General features: G+C 41.5%; 1 protein-coding gene across 2 annotated transcripts in view; it reads left to right on the top strand.

The window, feature by feature from the left end:
* The window catches only part of SYNPR (synaptoporin), a 304,609-nt gene that overhangs the window by 243,041 nt on the left and 38,180 nt on the right, over window positions 1-23,388 (top strand). For both annotated transcript variants that reach the window (XM_065885408.1, XM_065885407.1), the window contains one exon: window positions 19,384-19,582. In XM_065885408.1, the coding sequence (XP_065741480.1) occupies window positions 19,384-19,582 (199 nt within the window). The remainder of the gene's footprint in view (window positions 1-19,383; window positions 19,583-23,388) is intronic.

Genomic DNA, 23,388 nt, shown 5'->3' with positions numbered 1-23,388 from the left:
GAGTCCGCCTGCCGATGCAGGGGTACACGGGTTCGTGCCCCGGTCCGGGAAGATCTCACATGCCGCGGAGCGGCTGGGACCGTGAGCCATGGCCGCTGAGCCTGCGCGTCCGGAGCCTGTGCTCCGCAACGAGAGAGGCCACAACAGTGAGAGGCCCGCGTACCGCAAAAAAAAAAAAAAAAGAATATACAATGAATTTTGATCAATAAGACTTTTGGACTCAAATCCCAATATTTAAGCAGCTGGTGGCATCTGAGAGATGAGAAGTCACCATCCATGAACAAAACAGACCCTCAAAAAATTGCCTTCATGGAGTTTACATTATAGAAGTGGAAGAAATGTAAGGGGAAATAATTTCAAGCAGAGAGAATAATTAAGGTAAAGGTGATAAGATGTTTGGTAAACTGAAGGAGAACAGGGTGACTGGGACATAATGAACATTAGAAAGCAGTGTGATCATTAATATTATTCCCCGTGGCAGACAGACTTATTGGTCACAATTCTTTATCCACTTCCCCAAACTAGTTTTTGCAAAGCCACCTTTTGTCACCATGGTCACATAGAGGCAGATTGTATTTCCCTACCCATTGATGTTGAGTTTGACAGGTGACTTGCTTTGGCCAATGGAAGGTGGGCAGAATGGTATGTCATTTTCCAGATGAGACCTTAACAGTCATGGCGTGTTGCTGCTTACCTTCCTGTGCCTCTTCCATCAGCAAGAAAAGGCCTCCAGGTGGATGTGCCCCCCTTCATCCTGAGCACCAGAATTAACATGAATACACCAAGCACAGCTACTCCAGCCAACCTAGGGACACAAAGGCAGGAGGTTGCTATAAGCCTCTGGGTTTGGGCATGATTTATTATGCAGACTTACCATGGCAATAGTTTACCCATACGGTCTTCAGTACTAATCTTACACACTATTAGTATACCTTTCTTTCTATTTTTCACTTTTTTAAACATTATTTATTGTTTATATAATCTACAGTTCCCAAAACATTTCTGAAAATGGCAGGTCATCTGTAAGCCAAACATGAGCCTAACTACTTTACTGCAAAGAATAAACCTGACCTGACCAGACTCCTAATTTATTCCAGCCATTGTTTAGTAGAAGGAAACAAAAGCCTATTCTCTTTTCCCCATTTCTGTTTCCACCTCTACACCAGGACATCTATTCTTCAGTTCCATAGTTTGAAGGTTTTCCATTACTTAAAAAAATATACAACTCTGTAGCTTGTAGTGGATGTTTTGGCATCTTTGTATGTTAGTACTAGTCACTCAATAGATGGGCGATTCCTCAACAAAGTAAAATCCACCGAACAAAATGTGAAGTTATTTTTATAAATATACGCTGTTTGTGGCTCATTTTCACAATTTATAGTTCCTAGGTGAAATTTTCCAAAAAGGGGTCAAGCTTTCATAACTTTGTATTCCAAACTTGAACCTAACAGGAATACAAAGAGAAAATTAAGCTCATCAGCTGTGATGAGAACTCTCATAGGACTTCCTTGTCTTGAATCTAAATACTAAAAATTTTCTCAAAATATATCAGTCACTCAGCAAGGAGTTCTTGGGTGTAGGTCCACAAAACATGTCAAGCCATACAGAGGCAAGGGGTTCGGGATGGGCAAAATGGGAGAAGGCAGTCAAAAGGTGCAAACTTCCAACTATAAGATGAATAAGTCCTGGGGATATAATGTACAGCATGGTGACTGTAATTAACAGTACCGTGTTCTGTATTTGAAAGTTGCTAAGATCATAAAAGCTTTCATCACAAGAAAAAAAATTGTGACTATATGTGGTCATGGATGTTAACTAAACTTATTATGGTAATAATTTTGCAATATATACATAAATCATTATGTTGTATACCTAAAAATAATACAAGGTTATATGTCAATTACATCTCAATTAAAAGAAAAAGGGTGAGATCCTGCCTTACGTAAATGTACCCTGAGAAATGACTCTAACAGTTGAAACTGCTGGGAGCTGTCTTAATTCGGGTTCCCCACAAGGCAGACCTTGTGACAAAGACTTGGGAACAGGGAGCTCCTATGTGAGGTGATCCCAAGAGGCACAAGCAAAAAAGTCAAGAAACTGAGACAGAGAAGGGAGAAAAGCCAAAACAATTTGCATTAGTGAGCAGGTTACCACCATGGGCAACTGGGACCCAATCCTGCTGGCATCCTCTGAGAAACTGTGTGGAACAGACCCAAGACTCCTAAGACCAGGGGCCAGGGAGGCTGGGACTTTTATCCCCAGGTGTTAACAGGCTGCATTCAAGAGAGTTAACCCCGCACACACTTCCACCTGCCCTTCCCTGCAGCAGAACAGGCTTCCTCGGGCCAAGGGAGGCCCTCAGACAGAGAAGAGAGCGTAAGATGGGAGCTTTATCAACATCTCCAGCAGCTGCCTGCACTCAGGTAGGCCAAGGAAGTACAGTACAGGGCATCACCTGTGTCTGCGACATGGCACACAGCTATTCATTCCATCAGATATAATGATAGTATTTAGTGAGCACTTACTCTGTACCAGGCACAGTGCTAATAAGCTTTTTATGTATATCATATCATTTAATCCTTGCAGCAACCCTAAAAAGTAGATACTGGGATTAGCATCCTCTGCAGACAAAGAAATGGAGAAATTTGCTAAGGTGACAAAGCAAGTAAATGGTGGAGGTTTGAACGTGGTTAGTCAGGCTCTAGGGGTCTAAACAACAGTTTACTCATGAAGGGCTAAGTGCAGAAAACAGAAGCACGGGTAACGCGAAGATGGGGAAAGTAGTGAGGCATGTAATCCTCAGAAAAGGCTTCATCGTGGAAATGTACTTGAGTAGTACTTTAAGTGGGAAAGCGCAGAAAAAGTAAGGAGCCTGTGCATGATAAGGACGGGGGAAGAGGAAGACGGAAGGGAGCTGTAACATAAGGAGCGTGAATTCAGCAAAATATCCTCATTGGAGAGTACACAGAGCTGGTCCTTGTTATGGAGTAAGGCACATATAATATTGCATGTAATTCTATGTTTATTATCATCTAAATCTTCATCTCATAATCTGAGATAAAGGTGTATGCCCTCTAGGTGAGGCATGCACAGTCAGCTGGATAAAAGATGTCTAGGTAGTGTCATCTACAGTTCCGATACAAGAGCCCTTTATTCAGTATTTGCCAAGGACAGGGAGCTAATACATACTCTACACACTCGTTGGCTGATGACAATAAAAGCGATTGCTTAGTGTGATGACGTGCACGTGATAGGCACTCAGTATCAGGCCGTGCATGCCCATGTAACCTGAATATCAAAAACGGGCATAAGAAAAATGAAAACTTTGGGGAAAGTAAAAAATCTTCATTTAGAGCACCGCTTCTCAAACATTAAGTCCCAAGACCCCTCTACATTCTTAAAAATGATTGAAGACCACAAAGAACTGTTGACTTGTGTAGAATATGTCTATGAATATTTAGAAGATTACCGTATTAGAAATCAAAGCTAAGAAATGTATAAAATATTTAAAATATGCAAATACACGTTTAATTAGCCATCAGAACAATGGCTACATCCCACAACAGTTTTCCTTCTGGAAAACTCCACCGTATACCTGCAAGAGAATGAGATTGAAAATGACAAATAGTATCTTAGTATTATTGTGAAAATAGTTTTGATTTCATGACCCCCCTGGAAGGGTTTCAGATATCCTCAGGGCTCTTTGAACCACAGTTTGAAGAGTTGTGATCTACAATTTTCAGAAACATTAAGTATTTCCAGGGAGCTAAATAAAAATATTGAACAAGGGCTTCCCTGGTGGCGCAGTGGTTGGGGGTCCGCCTGCCGATGCAGGGGACACGGGTTCGTGCCCCGGTCTGGGAGGATCCCACGTGCCGCGGAGCGGCTGGGCCCGTGAGCCATGGCCGCTGAGCCTGCGCGTCCGGAGCCTGTCCTCCGCAACGGGAGAGGCCGCAACAGTGAGAGGCCCGCGTAACGCATAAAAAAAAAAAAAAAAAAAAAAAAAATATTGAACATGAAATTACTTGCAAGACTTATGTGCAACATATATTCACATGGTTTAGACCTTGATTTCTAACTATCAGGGGAAGAAGTTGGATTTAGCTTCTGCTCTCTTCCATTTAAGCATTCTGTGACTCAAGAAGAAAAAAACATAGGAGAAGCATTTTTGGTTTTGTTTTGTTTGAAATCTTTCCAATGACTAAATACTGTTTTCCTTTTGAAGACTTTTTCGACCCTTCAATGAATAGCTTGGTATCACTGGCCTCATTGAAAAATTCAAAGTCTTTCTGGTAGAATCCTTGCTAGACATTGTATACAATGGTCTTTCATGGAAGATTGCTCCAAATTGGGGTGAGTTATTTGGAGACAGAAGTTCAGGAGGCTGGCTTGGATAAGCAGGATGGGATTAAGCAAGACATAGAAAAGGACTGCCTGGGACCACAAACATGTATGTAGACTAGGATGGGCGATGGGAGGAAGCCACCTCATGCCTTCGCCTGGGCAGTGTGAAGGACAAAGTCTCATTCTTGATGCTAGCTGCAAAGGCACCAAGTCAGTCCCTAAGAGTTCTTTTCCAGGGATGGTGTGGGGTGGCCCTGAGGGTCTCTGTTCATTCCCACCAGAACCAAATATGCAAGAAAGCCATTTCCCTTGAGCCAATTCCCCAAATAATCATTTTGCTGAAAGATAGATTTTTCCCTCCTAAAATATTTCCAATGTATTAGCTGCACTGGACCAAGCCCTGTACCACACTCCAACACACACACACACACACACACACACACACACACACACACACACACACACACCTACACACACCTACATCTTTGCCAGCCTTCCAGTTGAGGAGCATCTTTAACCTCAAACATGGCGGCAAAACGGCTGTGGTAAAAGTCTCCTTGACAGTTTCTGGTTAATTGATTCTTTGGCAGATTGTTTTTTCAGGCAATTAATTTTTTTTTTAATTTTATTTTATTTATTTTTTTATACAGCAGGTTCTTATTAGTCATCCATTTTATACACATCAGTGTATACATGTCAATCCCAATCGCCCAATTCATCACACCGCCACCACCACGGCCAATTAATTTTTAACAAGCTAGTTTCTCGTGCATCAACCATTCTGAAAATTTTACCCAGCTCCTCCCCACTACAGGTGGATAGGGAACTGGCTCAGATGAACCCCTGGGAATAGCTGAGGAGACATCCTGTCTGCTGGAAAGCATAACATATGCCTGGGAGAGGCAAGGTGAAAAACGCTCCATTGTGCAAGAAGAGTCTCTCTGGACAGACCAGTTGTATTAGGCTAGAACGGGTAGGGATGGAAGCCAGCTCATTCCTTTTAGGACTATGCTCGGCCTCAGTCTCCTCATCCGTAGAACAGGGATAATAATGATTATACCTCTCAGGTCTCTGGTAAAGGGTAAAGGAAATAAAGTATGTAAAGCACAGAGTACAGTGGCTGGCACAAAAGCAGAGATCTATACCTGCTAGCTGTTATTGTTACTATTATCACCATTAATAATAGAAGTGACTATGGCAATCCTGTTTCCATTTTCTAAAAGAAAACAGTACCTCAAAGTACACACTTTCTCACCTCTAGGCCTGGAGCCCACCCTTCCCCAGCTCTCTAGCCACTATACCCTCCTCACCCTCCAGGCTTCACTTAAACATCACCTCCTCCAGGAAGCCTTCTATGGTTGCCTAGATTAGCTTAGGGCCCCTATAAACCCCTGGACTTAAACCCCTCATCGCCATTTATTGAAACGGATTGTTCAGTTGTCTGCCTCTTCTTAGAACAAAGACTGAGAGCAGAGACCATCTCCATATTGTTTGCTCTGATATCCGTAATCTCTGGCACAGTGTTTCCATGTAGGATTTGGCTGGATGAATAAATGAATGAGTGGGGGATAGGCTGGAAGTGTGTGATCCTGCAGCCTGGTCCTGACAGACTGGGACAAAGGCAGCACCCAGCTGCACAGGTGTGGCTCAGACATTCAGGGTCGATGGGGAATGCCTGAGAAGGCCTGGAGGGTTGGGCTCTTTGTTGGGCTTCTCCAGCAGGCCCCCAGGCCCCCGAGGTTGCCTTCCATTTGGGGCTTCTAGTCCCCTGGCTCTTCCAGCCTCCAGGTACGGCCTCTCTGGGCCACCAGAGTTTCTTCCTCGCAGGAATTTCACCGTAGTGGAAGGTCCCCGATCTAGGAGCAGAGAGCTTGCGTCGTGATTCTTGCTGTATGTGACTTTGATCCAGTGCCTGCACCTCTCTGCGTCTTGGTTTCCTCTGACACAACAGGTGAGGCATCTCTTTCTACTCTTCTGCAAGGTAAAAGCAGGGTCAGCTTCCAGACAAATATCTCTTCTTAGGAATTTAATGAGATCTATCCCTTCTCTTTCTACTCTTTCTTCTTCCCTGCATCCCTTCCCTCCGTCCCTCCTTTCTTCTTAATTTAACAAATACGTATGGGGTCTTTACTGGGAACCAGATTTGCCCTGGTGCTCAGTCACAGAGAGGTAGCGAAAATAAACAGGATCCCTGCTTTCATGCTACTTAGAGCGCCTAGGGGGAGAGACAGGCAAAACACAGTTTCACAAATAAGAAGGGAAATTTCACACAGACAGTAGAGCAAACAAGATAAATTAAGCAATGAAATGGGATAATGTGAAAGATAATGGCTAGGGGTGGGACATGCACTTTGGATGGTCACGGGAGGCCTCTCAGAGGTGGTGACATTTGCACTGAAACCCGAATGAAGAGATGAAGCTGACTGTGGTCAACATGGAGGCCAGTTCAGAGGCCCCGGTGGGTGAGGGTAGTTGTGTTCAGGAAGAGAAAGTGGCAAGTGGGCCCGATGACAGCAAAAAAGTGGGCAAGACCCAGATGATGTCGGTCCTTGTAGGCCACGATGAGGGCTTTGGATATGGCCCTGAGTGGGAGGGGAAGCTTGAAGGAGAGCTTTATGCAGGGGAGTGACATGCTCCTATTTATGTTTCTAAGAGATTTCTGGTTGCTGTGCAGAAAATGAATTCTTACCTGTCATGTTCCAGATGCAACTTGAAAAAAGTATGATTAATCCCCTGACACTGGCAAAGCACTGGAAACATGGGTGACGTTATATCTGCTAACAACGAAGAGCACTTTTTCCATGCTGAGCTGATAAATATATTGAACAAACTATGTTTAGTTAACTAAGATGAACAGTGTTTCCTTGTGCCTCAGGCTTTTTTTTTTTTTTTCCAAAAAGCATTTGTGTACTTGTGGTAATATTCAATATTAACAACCAAAGAATTGGAAGTTTACAATTCCATAGCCGCTTGACAGGGCAATAGCTTTTCAGTGGTTTAAAGGAGATTGCGTTTTGTTCTATGTGTATAAACGATTTCTTCTTATTTTATTATAATCTGGCAGATATACTGAATTTCCTACCCAGCAAGGGTTCTGTTAGTTTCCCTATCCTGAACATTCAACGAGGTCATTATTATGTGAAGAATGAAATGACGGCAGGCAGCAGCAGAAAATGACCAAATAACTGCTTGATAGGGTGACTTTTTGTCAGAGCAATATAGTAATAGAACACGTCATATTTCTAGGTCTCGGAATTCTGCTTTTTGAAAGCATTTGGATTTTTAAAATCAACTTTAGTAATTAGACTTAACACCTTGGATTTTGAGCATTGGAAACTGTTTGCAGTTCACCTAGTAGTAGCTGTAATTGCCCATTGCATGCAAGCACTACAATAAATGCAATGTATTATATTATCTCATAATGTGAGTGGGCCCCATCCAATCAGTTGAAGGTCTGCTGAGCAAAACTTAAGGTTTCTTGTGAAAAGAGGAATTGTGTCTTCGGACTGCAACGCAGAAATTCTAGTTGTCCAGGCTTTTGGACTCTCGTCGGTAGCATCAACTCTTACCTGATCGCCAGCCTGCTGGCTTGCCCTGTGCATTTCAGACTTGCCAGCCCCCATAGTCATATGAATAATTCCTTAAATCCCTTAAAATATCTATCCTATTAGTCCCTGGAGAACCCGGACTAATATACTCCTTTCCCCAGCAGCTCTGCTTCTAGAAATTTAACCAAAGAAAGCAATCATACAGATATCCAAAAATATACGTTCAAGGCATTGTTTTAATGGTTACAAATGAGAAACAATCAAAATTTCCACCACTGGGGGATCATTAAGAAAACCGTTGTGCAGCGTGTGCTAATACAGAACATTCTACACAATATAATTTATATATCCTGTAGGTATATTATATGACTGTTAAGAATAAGCTAAATCTTCCTTAAAAATAAGGTATTTACTGGTCATATTATTAGGTACTAAACAGCAGATTAAAGAACCTGTTTGATTTCTATTTTTTAAGTTGTTAATACTGAATGAAATTATGAGGAGCCTTACATTTTCCTCCTTTAATCATTTCTGTATTGACTGAATTTTTATACATAGCCTATTTTGACTGTTAATGAATCAGATCAGTTTGACCTAAATTCTAAACAAAACTTCAGCTCAGATAGATTACTGTGGCCCTCTCCCATGTGACCTGTGTGTGTTCTGAATGTCATAATTATCTTTTTTTGTGTGTGTGCGGTACGCGGGCCTCACTGTTGTGGCCTCTCCCGTTGCGGAGCACAGGCTCCAGAGGCGCAGGCTCAGCGGCCATGGCTCATGGGCCTAGCCGCTCCGCGGCATGTGGGATCCTCCCAGTCCGGGGCACGAACCCGTGTCCCCTGCATCGGCAGGCAGACTCTCAACCACTGCACCACCAGGGAAGCCCCCATAAATATCTTTTAGTCACACCCTTTAAGTTGTTTATTCGTGAAGCATTTCTATACTAACAAAATTAAATGGACAGAGATAGGCAGTTGTCTGGACATCCAAGTGTAGAAAAAGCCTCTGGGACTTGTTTGTTTCATAATTCACTTGAGTACAGCACCACAGTCCAGGGAAGGCAAACAAGAGGGGAAAAAAAAAGATTTTCCCTGAAATATAAGATAACGACCTCATTATCTATTTTAATTTGACAATGTAGGGGCAGTCTGAGTTCCCTATGACTCAAATTCTATTTGAAGAAACTAAAATTAATAAATCACAACTTACTGAGAATGGCAGTGCCTCTTTGCAAGTCATTATATGGGTTTCATAGAGTTTTTCTTCTTTCAGTCCTACTCCAGGCCATGCCCTGGCTTCCACTGATCCATTCCTGTTTTATCACCTTGGAGTCTTCCTTTGTACTTTGAAATGTTTATCTATATAAATGCAAACTTGCCGGAGGAGGGATGAAATTTGAAAAGATCCTTCTAGTATAACGCACTTTCAGTAAATTGGGTAAATATCTTTGTGGCCCATGGAGATGACACGCACACACTGAGGGAAGAGCTGGTCACTTTCCAGCCTTGTCCTCATATGAACAAGCACAGTGAATTGTGTAGAAAAGAGTAGTGTTTGCAGTAATCCTGATTGCATTTTCCAATGTCTAGCTCAGTTCCCTCTGCCTGATATTTATTATTACTCTCCCTAAGAAAACAACTATCTTCCCTCACAGTGAGTGAAGAGCACAAAAAGTAATGGAAAGTTCCTCCCATGGAAACAGTAAGCTTTAGTACATTTAATACATAATCACACCAGGGAGGAATGCCCTTGTGTTTAAGAACAGAAATGCAGGGGCTTCCCTGGTGGCACAGTGGTTGAGAGTCTGCCTGCTGATGCAGGGGACATGGGTTCGTGCCCCGGTCCGGGAAGATCCCACATGCCGCGGAGCGGCTGGGCCCGTGAGCCGTGGCTGTTGAGCCTCCGCAATGGGAGAGGCCACAACAGTGAGAGGTCCGCGTACCGCAAAAAAAAAAAAAAAAGAACAGAAATGCATACAGCATTTTGTCTTTCCCTTAGTTTTGATTTCTTCTTCTAGTAAAATATTTTTAGTGCATACCTCATGTGCTGCTTTTGTTGCAAGTCTTGGAGATGTAGCTGGTTTTGACTCAACCAAGGTTAGGGCAAAAATATCTGGATAAATGATTCTGGCTGCCTAGACAATGCCATTTACCTGAAAATAAGGGAGCTGGAAGTCAGCTCTCAGGTCTTGCAGACAGGGGTGTAGGTACCACCTCCAGGTCCACTGACCTTCGTGGGAGCAAACAGCATCATTAAAATCCCTGAAGTGCTTCCAGAAGGATATTTGTGAACTGGATTGTCTTCTATTTCTGCTGTTTCTTTAACGTTGGCTAGAGCCTAGTAATGACCCCTTTTGTCAACAGAGGCATTGCAGGTAAACGGATCCTTATCACCTTACGGTCATTGAGTCCTGTATCTCAGACAAAGTCTCTCCAGTCTTCTTTGCAAGATGAGGACTTCAAACTTGTGTCCAACTTTAGCAACCTGAGGGCAGTTGCTGGAGCCTCCTCTCAGCTGTCACTGCAACCAGCATATTTCCCAAGACTCTTCTCAGTCCTCACCTTGTCCCCGTCTTCTGCCTTGTCCACTCCAAGTAGATCCTGTACCTGAGGCTCTGTGAAGTGACACACTCCCTGGATTTTGACCACAGCATATAAATATGCCTTATGAGGTGCTGGTGGCATAAAGGAAAACCTTGCTCTAATCAACATGTGAGTCTTCAGAAACAGTTTGAAATTGCCTGTGAGCCTGGGGAGCACGGACCCCATACATTCAGACATTCAGTCCATGACCACTGTCCTGTTGAGAAACAAACAGAAGTGGAGAGATTAAGAGAGAGAGCCAACTATAAGAAGTCTCTCAGAAAAGGCAGCCATGGTGTGGGAAGTCAGTAAATATGTGAGTGATAAAAACAATGAATAGCATTATATTTTTTTCATGTGGGAGGGCTGAGAGTAAAAACTTTGGGGTTGGATAGACTCTTTTCAACGCCCTTGCTTCAAAAAGTTGTATTACCACTCTGTTCCTCACTTTCCTTACTGCTAAAAGAAGGGAAATAGTACCCACTTTATCAAGTTTGAAGGTTTAAGTGAGATAGTGCGTGAAAACCTTTGGCATGGTGCCTGGCCTAGTATGTGCTCAATAATGTCAGTTGGTGATTAGCACCCAGCGGTAGTAGAGGTGGACTCACTATCACTATCCTAAGTAGTGTCGCCCAATGCCATGTTTCAGGTTCAGTAAGAAAACCAGGGGAAATGACAGTCAGAGGGGACTTGTCCTTTTCAACGTCCTGTACATAATCTCTATTCGCATCATTCACAACTCATTGCCTTCCCATCTTAGCTTCTCTGATGCCTGGCACGCAGGGCTCAACAAATGCCTCCTGTATGAATGAAGGACCTGAGCATAGTGGAGTTTACCTTCTCTGTGCCGACTGGGTGATCTTTGATGATTCTTTTAAGATGTCTGAGCTCCAGCTTCCTCGTCTCTCAAATGGAGAAGGTTGCTGGGGGGGGAAGAAAAGAGATGTAGTGTGTGAAAGTGTGTGTAAACTTCCAGAACCTTGTAGTGATTTACGTTGTGAATCATACAGGCTGAGCGAGTAGGGGTGTCTGTGAGTGTGTAAATGCACAGGCAAATGCACTTATTATACACACACACACACACACACACACACACACACACACACATGACTAGCAAAGGAAAAGTCAATCTAAAACCAGACAAATGCCAGTATTTCCTACTGGGAAGAGAGAAAGAACTGGAGCAAGAGGGTTAGAGTCTTTATCAAATGGGATCGAAAAGGATTGAAACAGGGGCTGTAGAAAATTATCTGGGGAAGAGAAACGTGCTCAGCACCGCAACTGGCCAGTTGCCCTCTGGTCCCCACCTCGGCCACTTGAATCCTGGCCGTCAGAAATTCAGTGGCAGCAGCTTGCTCCCCAACAGCCTAATGCTTCCCACATTAACTCCTGGGTAGGATCACCACCCTTGGGATGTGTCCTTACTGTCTTGCACTGAACCACCCCCAGGTGTGCTATTAGGAGCTTTAGTCCAATTTCCTTCCACACCCGGTGAAAGATACTGTCAACAACTTCAAAAGTCTTACTACCAGATGCCCTTAATGGTACAGTGCTCTCTGAAGATGAATTTGTGCTGCCTCTACCCCCCTCCTGTAAAGAACCATGGACACTATGATGATCACAATTTCAGTACGTGAAGCAGTCAGGTTCGTTTGCCCTCTACTTGCTTCTAAAGGAAATGTTAGAATAACCCAGCACAAAATTTGGAAACTAGGAAGCTTTTAACGACTTGCTGTTGGTCAGCCTAAAGGGATTCAACTCCATCATTGCTAGGTACCTTGTACGATGCCTAATTCACGTGCTTCGAGGTGGAAGCAGAGCGAATGTTGGTTTAGAATCTTACTCAGTGTAAACTATCCGTCTGCCATTAGATTAGATGGCATGGGAAAGCTGGCTTAGTCATTTTTATACAAACCTTTGTCTGGAAATCTAAGGATGCTATAACTTTTTTTTTAACATCTTTATTGGGGTATAATTACTTTACAATGGTGTGTCAGTTTCTGCTTTATAACAAAGTGAATCGGTTATACATATACATATGTCCCCATATCTCTTCCCTCTTGCGTCTCCCTCCCTCCCACCCTCCCTATCCCACACCTCCAGGCGGTCACAAAGCACCAAGCTGATCGCCCTGTGCTATGTGGCTGCTTCCCACTAGCTATCTATTTTACGTTTGGTAGTGTATAGAAGCATAGAGGCAGGGATGTGCGGTAGTTACTAGTATAGGTCCTCCTAATCTGCTTGCATTCAGATTCACCTCTGCCCTCCACTACCACGTGACCTCCAGCAAGCTCACTACCCACCTCAAGCCTCAGTTTCCTCATCTGTATAATGGTGACAGATAGTACCTACTTAAGATAGTTGTTATGAGCATTGAGATATGAGCCAGTAAAGAAGCTAACACAATGCCTGGAGGTTGAAAAATGGTGGTGGTGTTGTCATAAATATTTTTATTAATAAAGCAACACCAACTTGCTTAATATTTTTTCAAGCCATACAAACAGAACTAAAAACTATGGGCGCTCAGCAGTTCCTTTAGTTTAATTGAAGCAGGAGTGAAATGCTTAAAAGGCTGTGTTTAAGTGTTGGTAAAATTTTAAAAAGAAAAAAGAAGAACCTACTGTCACATGGAGGGTTTTTTCGTGGATTGACACAATGCAGTGAAACCCAGCAAAATTCAATTACCCCTTGACTGAGTCAGGCCAGCTGAGGAGGGAATTTTACATTTGAAATGAACAGATTGGATTTCATCCTTTTGGAGGCTCAGCATTGCTGCCTCACTAGTCCTTCAGAAGATCAGAGGTGGCCCCATCAGTTTCCAGATTCCATCAGCCGACCCGCTCTGTCTGCACAGAACAGTTTTTCCCTTGTTTAGGTTCTAAATGAATGTTATTTGCTTCCAAAGTTATTATAGCTGCTAAACACATGCTGACTCTAAAATCTCTCCCTCCAAAATAAAGCATATATATTTATGCATATGTATGTAACTGTTACCTAAAAGAACCTTTCTGGTAAAATATATTTAGTAAGAGATGCCATCCCATAGCATTCAAAATGTTCAGTGGTATGAATTATTATGCTCAGACCATTTTGAGCTGACGTGCTCTTCCTTTATAAACGATCCCTATTCCCTTCCACGGAACAGACACCAGCATAGAGCTTCACTTCTGTTTTCCCTCTTGCTCCTGATTTTACCCCATGTGGCTTGAGAGCTAAATACCGAGCTATAGATCACTGGTATTAATAAGCACGGCAAATATGTTAGTGATTTTTTTTTTTTGCCTTGTGCCCATAAGCACCATTAACATTTACTGTAAATCAATGCGATGAGTTAGCAACGAGGAAAATGTTGATATTCAGCTGACTGCATAGAAGAAACTTATTTTATTCTCCCCCTTCCTGCTGCTCTCAGAGTACACAAAAATTGCAGACCCAGTCTGTACGTGTGAGCTGAGGGAACTGGCGTTTGGAAGCGTTGCTGATCCTGACATCTGGAAAGCAAGTGTGCGTGCTTCTAAATAGTTGCCACAGGTGATGTGGTCCTGCCTGCTATTTTGGTTTTACATGTCGTTTATTATAAGAAAATCTTTCCAATCTTGGTCTTCAGATAAAGATCCACTCCTAGGTATTTATCCAAAGAAAACAAAAACACTAAGTAGAAAGGATATATGCACCCCTGTATTCACTGCATCATTATTTACAATAGCCAAGATACGGAAGCAACCTAAGTGCCCATTAACAGATGAAAGGACAAATATATATATATATATATATATATATATATATATATATATATATATATATATATGGTGGAATATTAGCCATAAAAAAGAATGAAATCTTGCCATTTTCGACAACATGGATGAACCTAAAGGGTATTATGCTTAGTGGAATAAGTCAGACAGAGAAAGACAAATACCGTGTGATTTCACTTATATGTGGAATCTAAAAAACAAAACAAATGATCAAACATAACAAAACAGAAACAGTTATAGATACAGAGAACAAATAGGTGATTGCCAGAGGGAGGAGACTGGAGGGAGGAGAGAAATAGTTGAGGGAGATTAAGAGGTACAAACTTCCAGCTGCAAAATAAGTGAGTGACAGTGTGGGGAATATAGTCAATAACTATGTAATATCTTTGTGTTGTAATATCATAACTAGACTTATCGTGGTGATCATCTTGAAAAGTATAGAAATATCAAATCACTGTGTTGTGCAACAGGAACTAACATAGTGTTGTAGGTCAATTATACTTCAAAAACAAACAAACTCACATAAAAAAATCAGATTTGTGGGTACTGGGGGGTGGACGTTGCGGGGAGGGGGAATTGGATGAAGACATTCAAAAGGTACAAATTTCCATTGGGCTTCCCTGGTGGCGCAGTGGTTGGGAGTCCGCCTGCTGATGCAGGGGACGTGGGTTCGTGCCCCGGTCCGGGAAGATCCCGCATGCCGCGGAGCGGCTGGGCCCGTGAGCCATGGCGGCTGGGCCTGCACGTCCGGAGCCTGTGCTCCGCAGTGGGAGAGGCCACAGTAGTGAGAGGCCCGCGTACCGCAAAAAAAAAAAAAAAAAAAGGTACAAATTTCCAGTTATAAGATAAATAAGTACTAGGGATGTAATGTACATCGTGATAAATATAACATACTATATGTTATATATGGAAGTTAAGAGAATAAATCCTAAAAGTTGTCATCACTAGGAAAAATTTTAAAAGTTATAAAGACCCAAGTCTATAACCTGACCCACAAGACCCTGCAGTGAGTCTCTGGCTGCTTTTCCACCTCATCCTCCACTCATCCCCTCTCCTGCCATATGCCAGATCCCTAGTCATATTTCACCCCATGTGCTGTGCTCCTTGTCTTTGCAGGATCTTGATACATGCTCTTTCATCTCTATTTTTTGACAGCTTTATTGAAATATAATTCACATACCATACAATTCATTCATTTAAAATGTACTATTGGATGCATTTTAATATATTCACAGAGTGTGTGTCCATCACCACCATCAATTCTAAAGTGTTTTCGTTACCCCAAAAAGAAATCCTGTACCACTAAGCCATCATCCCCAATCCTCCCCCATCAGCCCTAGGCAAACACTAACCTACTCTTTGTCTCCATAAATTTGTCTATTCTGAACATTTCCTATACATGGAATCATACAATGTGTGGTCCTTTGTGACAGGCTTCTTTCACTTAGCATAATGTTTCCAAGGATCATCTATGCTGTAACTTGGATCAGTACTTCATTCCTTTGTATTGACAAATAATATTCCACCCTATGGCTATACCACATTTCATTTATCCATTCATCAGCTGACAGATGTTTGGGTTGTTTCTGCTTTTTGGCTGTTATGAATAATGCTGATATGAACATTCTAGTACAAGTTTAGTGCAGACAAATGTTATCATTTCTCTTGGATATGTATCTAGGAGTGGAACTGTCAGACCGTGTGATAACCCTTACGTTTAACCACCTGTAGAACTGCCAGACTGTTTTTCCAAAGTGGCTGTACCATTCACATTTCCACCAACGATGTATGAAAGTTCCCAGCTTTCTAATTGGAACTTATTATTCCAATCCTATCTTGTTATTCCAATCTAATCTCACTAACGCTTCTTATTCCAATTTTATAATCATTTTGATTGTAGCCATCCTAGCAGGTGTGAAGTTGTATTTCATTGTGCTTTTTTCTCAGCTTTTGATCTGGACAATTTCTACTCACTTTTCAAGCTGCAGCTTAAAAATCACTTCCACAGGGAATCTTACCCTGACCACCCCACCCCCAGACTAGCCTAGGGCTCCTCTCAGAAGAGCTATCTTTTCCCTCTAAACTTGAAGTTCAACATGAGCAGGGACCAGCCCATCTATCTTTGTTCCCTACGTTATCCCCAGAATCTAGACATTGCGTGAACTACACAGCTTCTTGTTAAAAATACAGGTTGAGTGTTTCTTTTTCTGGCTGAGTAATATTCCATTGTATAAATGTGCCACATCTTCTTTATCCATTCATCTGTCAGTGGACATTTAGGTTGTGTCCATGTCCTGGCTATTGTAAATAGTGCTGCAATGAACATTTTGGTACATGATTCTTTCTGAATTATGGTTTTCTCAGGGTATATAGCCAGTAGTGGGATTGCTGGGTTGTATGGTAGTTCTATTTTTAGTTTTTTAAGGAACCTCCATAATGTTCTCCATAGTGGCTGTATCAATTTACATTCCCACCAACAGTGCAAGAGGGTTCCCTCTGTCATACAGAGTGAAGTAAGTCAGAGAGAGAAAAACTTTCTCTGTGTGCTAACACATATATATATGGAATCTAAAAAAAAAAAAAAATGGTTCTGATGAACCTAGGGGCAGGACAGGAATAAAGACACAGATGTAGAGAATGGACTTGAGGACACAAGGAGGGAGAAGGGTAAGCTGGGACGAAGTGAGAGAATAACACTGACATATATACACTACCAAATGTAAAATAGGTAGCTAGTGAGGAGCAGCCGCATAGCACAGGGAGATCAGCTCGGTGCTTTGTGACCACCTAGAGGGGTGGGATAGGGAGGGTGGGAGGGAGACACAAGACAGAGGGGATATGGGGATACATGTATATGTATAGCTGATTCACTTTGTTATACAGTAGAAACTAACACAACACTGTAAAGCAATTATACTCCAATAAAGATGTTTAAAAAAAATATGTTGCGTGGATGATGTATACAAGATAGTGAGGAAAAAAAGGGTTCATTATTTGAAAATCACCTCTATCAGAATAATTGGCATGATTACCTTTTCAATCTATTTCATTTTTCAGCATTCCCACAGACTCAGCTATTGAGAAATATCTTAGTATCTCTGGCAAGGGGAGGAAGGGTCTCTACAGCATAACCATGATGAATGCTTCTGTTTTCCTGAATTTTACTGAAGCTGTACACTTTTCTGGTTGACAAGCAAGAGGATCTTCAGTATAAATAAGCAAAATCAAGCTGACTATGTAAACAGTTTTCTCAAGTCAAGCAATAAATGAAAAAGAATAGATTTCTGAGAAATAAGGAACTTAGGGAGACTGGAGTTTTCTACTTTTGTTGTCAGCTAGGCTACACCCCTAGAGATTTCAGTTCAGTAGGTCTGGGGCAGACCCTGGAATATACATTTTTAACAAGACCCATAGTTATGATGTTAGTTGTCCGTGGGCTCCACTTTTTAAAAAACTCATCCTAGTTTTAATATCCTCATTATTTAATAGAAACAGATTAACGTAGAAGTTAAAAACTTCCTGGCCCTATTTACTAGCTTTGTGGTTTAGCACAAATTAATCTTTTCTAAGCCTGTTTCTTCATGTGTAAAGGGGGAAGGGGCAATAAAATGCCTACATCATAGGGCTGCTGTGAGCATTAAATAAAACAATACATATAAAACACAATATCTAGGGCTTCCCTGGTGGCACAGTGGTTGAGAGTCTGCCTGCCGATGCAGGGGACACGGGTTCGTGCCCCGGTCCGGGAAGATCCCACATGCCGCAGAGCGGCTGGGCCCGTGAGCCATGGCCACTGAGCCTGCGTGTCTGGAGCCTCTGCTCCGCAACGGGAGAGGCCACAGCAGTGAGAGGCCCGCATACCATAAAAAAAAAAAAAAATCTAGCACATAAATGCTCCAGTATGTTAGTTGCTATTAGTATTACTATTTTATCATTTTGTCATTATCCGAATTGTAAGAGAATGTACACAAAAAATATATTTTAAAGGAATCAAGTTTTGCTTAGTAAGAGAAATACTTCTTAAGCATAAGTTGGGAATTTATCATGTTCGTCAATGGTTTTATCATCATTTTTGGTTCTGTAAATAATTTTCCAGGTGTTCCTTTACTGATATCACTAAGCCTCATTCATGTCTTTTTCCAAGTGCCTCCCTAATACTCAAGGAATAATTTAGTCATTTCTGAAGAAGCAGAATTTTGGCTCCTACATTGAATTACAGATCACCACCCAGTTCACAGCATGAGCTATGTACTAGATATAACATATCTTCCTTAGGTGTCATTTATTGAGCAGAATGTACTGCCCTCCAAAATCTTATTTTTCTCTATTAAGTAATGTATTGGGCCTGGATGCTGTCCTGACAGAACTTATTCTCTAAAATAGAAGTTCACAAAGTTCACTCAAACTAGGGTGTATCAGTCATCTTACAGAATCAAGAATGTTTGTTCACTTATCCAAGTCCTGTTTACTGAGTGTCTAACAAGTGTCAGGCATTCAGGATTTACAGAGAAGAAGAAAGTCAAGATCCCAAATCAAGTGGAGACAGAAAAAAAAAAAGTAATTAAATACGTTACCAAGGAAGTGTGGTTGGTGATGGGCGCTATGAATGACATTGAACAGGGAGATGTGATAGAAATGTCTAAGGGAAAAGAACTATTTTAGGTTAATAGTCAGGAAAAGGCTTTCCCAGGAGATGACATTTTGAGCTGTCACCTGAATGCCACGAAGGAACCAGCCATGGGCAATGTCAGGAGACAGAGTGATTGAGGAAAAGGGAACAGTCAGTGAAAAGACCATAAGCCAGGACCTGGTGGGTCACGCTTAGGAGTTAGGGTGTGAGTCCAAGTATAATGAGAAACCACTGGAGAACTTAAGGGGGAGGATGTCATAGTCTAACCCATCATCATTTCAGGATCACTTTCCCCTTCCCTCCTCCCCGCTCTCTAAAGTGACTAGCTACTGTGAAACCTAATGGAATGATGTTTAACTGCAGTATCTGCTTCCACGAGTCCAGCTACAGTCTCTGTAATTTCTCTAATGAATTTGTCACAGAGGCATGCCATGAAGGTCTCAAATCACATCTCACTTACGGCATCAAGTTTTCTCTCCAGAGCATTTTAACAATTCTCCTCTCTGGTATCTCTGGTACTTTAGGTTACACCAGGTGACGTTTGAGGTGCCCACCTGTGAGGGGAAGGAACGGCAGAAGGTGGCCCTGATTGGCGACTCCTCATCTTCGGCAGAGTTCTTCGTCACCGTGGCTGTCTTTGCCTTCCTCTACTCCTTGGCCGCCACTGTCGTTTACATTTTCTTCCAGAACAAGTATCGAGAAAACAACCGGGGTCCACTCATAGTAAGTGGTTTGTTTTATGAAATAACTTTTTCTGTCCTTTCTAATTTCTTTTTTCCAGTGCTTAAAGGCTTTGGAGTTACCTGAGCCCTCAGGGCATGTATTTGAAAGGCAATCACATTCTTTTTCATCCAAATCTCTTAGATCTAAAACAAAAACATGATGCCTGTCATTCTTTTGTGCCCCTTCTCTGGAGAAGTATTGTAAGAGTTGCTAGAAACTCCTCTGCAATAAATGCTTGGAAATCTCATGAGATCAAGGAAAGAGTAGTGAGGCTTGCGGCAGATTTATTTATAATTCCAGTATTATGGAGTTAGTCGACCATTTTTTCTCACTGGTTGTTTAGACAGTGTGACTTGTACTTATTGAAATGTGTTATTCCTTTGGTATATGATAGACTGGTCATAGAATGGTTTAGTTTGAAGATGGAGTTCTCTGTCTCTGAATCTCTCTCTCTCTCTCTCTCTCTCTCTCTCTCTCTCTCTCTCTACCTCTATCTTATCTCTTTCCACCACCAACCCGCCCCCACTTTCTTTTTCCTTACACAATGGTTCAAGGACTCACCTGGGTGAAACCAGTCTAGCTCAGCCTGTCCAAGTAGGGACACACGGACACCTAGGGGAACACAACAGCTCTCAGAGGGGTACATAAGCGTGGATAACTTTAAGGAAATATATTTAAAATTTTTCAGCTTTCTCATGTACATTTGCCTAAAACTTATCTTACTGAGAATGCCCTGCTTCTGAAAATATGTTAATGCTTCTTTCTTTTTTTTTTTTTTTTTTTTGCGGTACGCAGGCCTCTCACTGTTGTGGCCTCTCCCATTGCGGAGCACAGGCTCCGGTAGCACAGGCTCAGCGACCATGGCTCACGGGCCCAGCTGCTCTGCAGCATGTGGGATCTTCCCGGACCGGGGCACGAACCTGTGTCCCCTGCATTGGCAGGCGGACTCTCAACCACTGCGCCACCAGGGAAGCCCTAATGCTTCTTTCTTAATCACCTATTCCCCTTTAATAAAATAAAAGCATCCTTCTCCATCCCCACACACGGGATATTGCTAGGTTGTGAAGCCTTGGAGGCACTAAAAAAAAAGGACCATTTGATATATCGGTGTTGGTATTGACAAAAGAGAGTTATTCAAATGGCTGGGTAGTGTATCCTTTTGCATCTAAGGAGGTTTCCAATTTTTTCCTTTCAATAAAGTAGAAATTCCTAATCTCAGCTGATAGATCATTAAAAAGTAATTTTTGATGACAGACCACTCTGTGGTCTGGGACATATTACTCAGAAGGAATTCAGAGAAATTAATGGCATCACTATAACAAAACCCCATCCATTCTCATCTACTCATTTCTGTGAGCAAATCTTCTCAACACATCTGTACAACGAGAAATGGAAATAGAATTTATGCTGAATCAAGTCCCATGTTAGAAGTAAGTAATATTTTTCCCTCAAAAGTACATCAGCTAATTGAAGAAAAAGCAGTCCCATACATTTCTAATAAAAATTTTACTTTTAAATTTTAATGATTATTAACATTTATAACATCTTTATGTTGTTTTGGACAATTGTGCATTAATAACATTTTTAATGATTACCCAGCTCAAAAGAAAAATTTTTGATACTTAAAGCATTAGGGTCATGGGTAATCAAAGAGTAATTTTAATTTATATACATATTTTTGTTGCAAAGAAATGTAACAGGGTGATCGATAAAATGATTTCCAGTATAAAAAAAAGTTACATGAGGCTATGATTCGGTGGGGGAAGTATAATGGAAATACCAGTTCAAGGAGAACAAAAAGCACATGTAAAGTTTCTGACTGTTAATGAGGAATTTGTTTAATAATTTTTAAATGGGTAATAGAGAGTATCAAATAACAATTCCATTGAATTCATCTAAAAATTGATACAATTGGGATATATTTTTAAATATCAATACTTAAGCCCAGCATTACACTCTTGCAACTGTTTAGACTTTTAACAAAAAGAAAATTGTGTGTCAACTTTATACGAATAGGCACACAGTTTTTACAAATTCTTTTAGGGAGTACGTGAGTGAAATAAATTTTACAGATCTCTAGTCTAATCTATATATTATAGAGACCAGAAACTTAAAATCAACATGTTTTGAAGGGTAGCTGGGAGAAACCCTTATTTGTAAAACGTCATGATTAAGTTTGAAGGGACTGGGGAAAGATCTGTTTTATAGCACTTCAGTATGTTATTGTGGAAAAAGAAGAGTCAATCAGCAGAACTTGAACTTTGGACAGATGTCTTTTTTTTATTTTCTTTCCCAAATTGGAGCTACTGGTCTTAATGATTTTAAAAGATCTTTAACAGTGTCACCTACCTTGGGGTTAACCCTCGCATGACGTGTAGATAGATACATCAAAGAGGTTGAGATACGTGTGTGTGTGTGTGTGTGTGTGTGTGTGTGTGTGTGTGTGTGTATGTATACTCTAAAACTGACATGTGTGCATCCATTCCTGGATACATGCAGACACTCTCATAGAATTCTAAAGTCTGAGGAAATACTCTGACTTCCAGAGAGAAGAAACTGACTCAGTTATTTTGCCTATAAAGTGGGAAAAGCTCTATTTTGTTATATAAAACTACATTCTCCTCATAAGAAGTAATCTTGTGAGGCCATGCTATTTCATCTCTGTGTAAATAGTCTTTCCCATCAAGCAGGATATAATGAAATCCTGAATTGTTTACTACACTGGGTAGGTTTTGTTTTATTACATCGTGGAAGAGGGGGAGGAGCGGGGAGTTAATTCTAGTAATAAAAAGGAAAAGGCTCCTAGGTGAGACTTCAGTGATATTAAAAAACTGATGTGCTCATTACTTAGCAGATAAAAGTTAATTTAAAAGCGAGCCTGAATCCTAAGAGTCACAGAGACAGAATGAATGTAGAGGATCAGTATGACGCCATTGCACCTGCAAATGACAAGCCTTTCCAGTTCTAATCCCACCACAGTGGGGCCGTGACTGGGGAGGGAGGGGTGGGCTATGGTACCCACCCTTAACTGTGAGTTAGTAGGTTAAGGCCAGTCCACAGTGTGAGCAAGATCTCAAGAAGGTGGTTCATACCTAAGAAAACCTTCAAATACTAAACTAACAGTAATTGTACTTTTTTAAAGCCAAGCCTATTTATTCAGAAAGATGGCTACTGATCATTACTTGTTCTCTCTGTTCCTGTCACTAAATATTCTTTTGTTATTGTTGCTTTGTTTGTTTAGGGATTTTTTTTTCCCCTTTATTCTGTAGTTCGGGATTCTCTATAATCCTCTAGGACATGACAGGATACATCATGCACAGATAAGATCAGTGTGGAGGAAAGTGATGAGGATGGTGATGGTGTTGATAATAGTAACAACAGTAATACCGGCTGGTATTGATAGAGTTTCTTACTCTGTGTAGAGTTGATTTAATACTCACAACAACTGTAGCTTGTATTGTTATACACTTTTATAGGTGAGGAAAGGGAGGCTTGAAGTTACCCAATTAACTCTCCCAGGTCACATTACTAATAGTCAGAGGGTAGAGTTTGAACCCAGGTCTCTCCAAATCCAGGGCCCAAATTCATAACTACCATGCAAGAGGGTCCGAAATCCTGATAGGCAATGTGCTACAAATTTGGAGGGGCATAGGTGGGTAGGACAAATTGGTTTATATACCTGGACAGCTCCTGTTATTTTCTTGCTCAGGATATAGAGAAACCAAACCCTAGAACCCTTAGACTTCTCTGCTTCTTTGACTGTCATAGAGGGTTTTTTAAAATTTGCCTTCAGAATCCATATGGAG

This window comes from Phocoena phocoena, chromosome 10, assembly GCF_963924675.1.
Source record: "Phocoena phocoena chromosome 10, mPhoPho1.1, whole genome shotgun sequence".
NCBI lineage: Eukaryota > Metazoa > Chordata > Mammalia > Artiodactyla > Phocoenidae > Phocoena > Phocoena phocoena.
The sequence above is the reverse complement of the archived record's forward strand: the minus strand, read 5'-3'. Positions and strand labels throughout refer to the sequence as shown.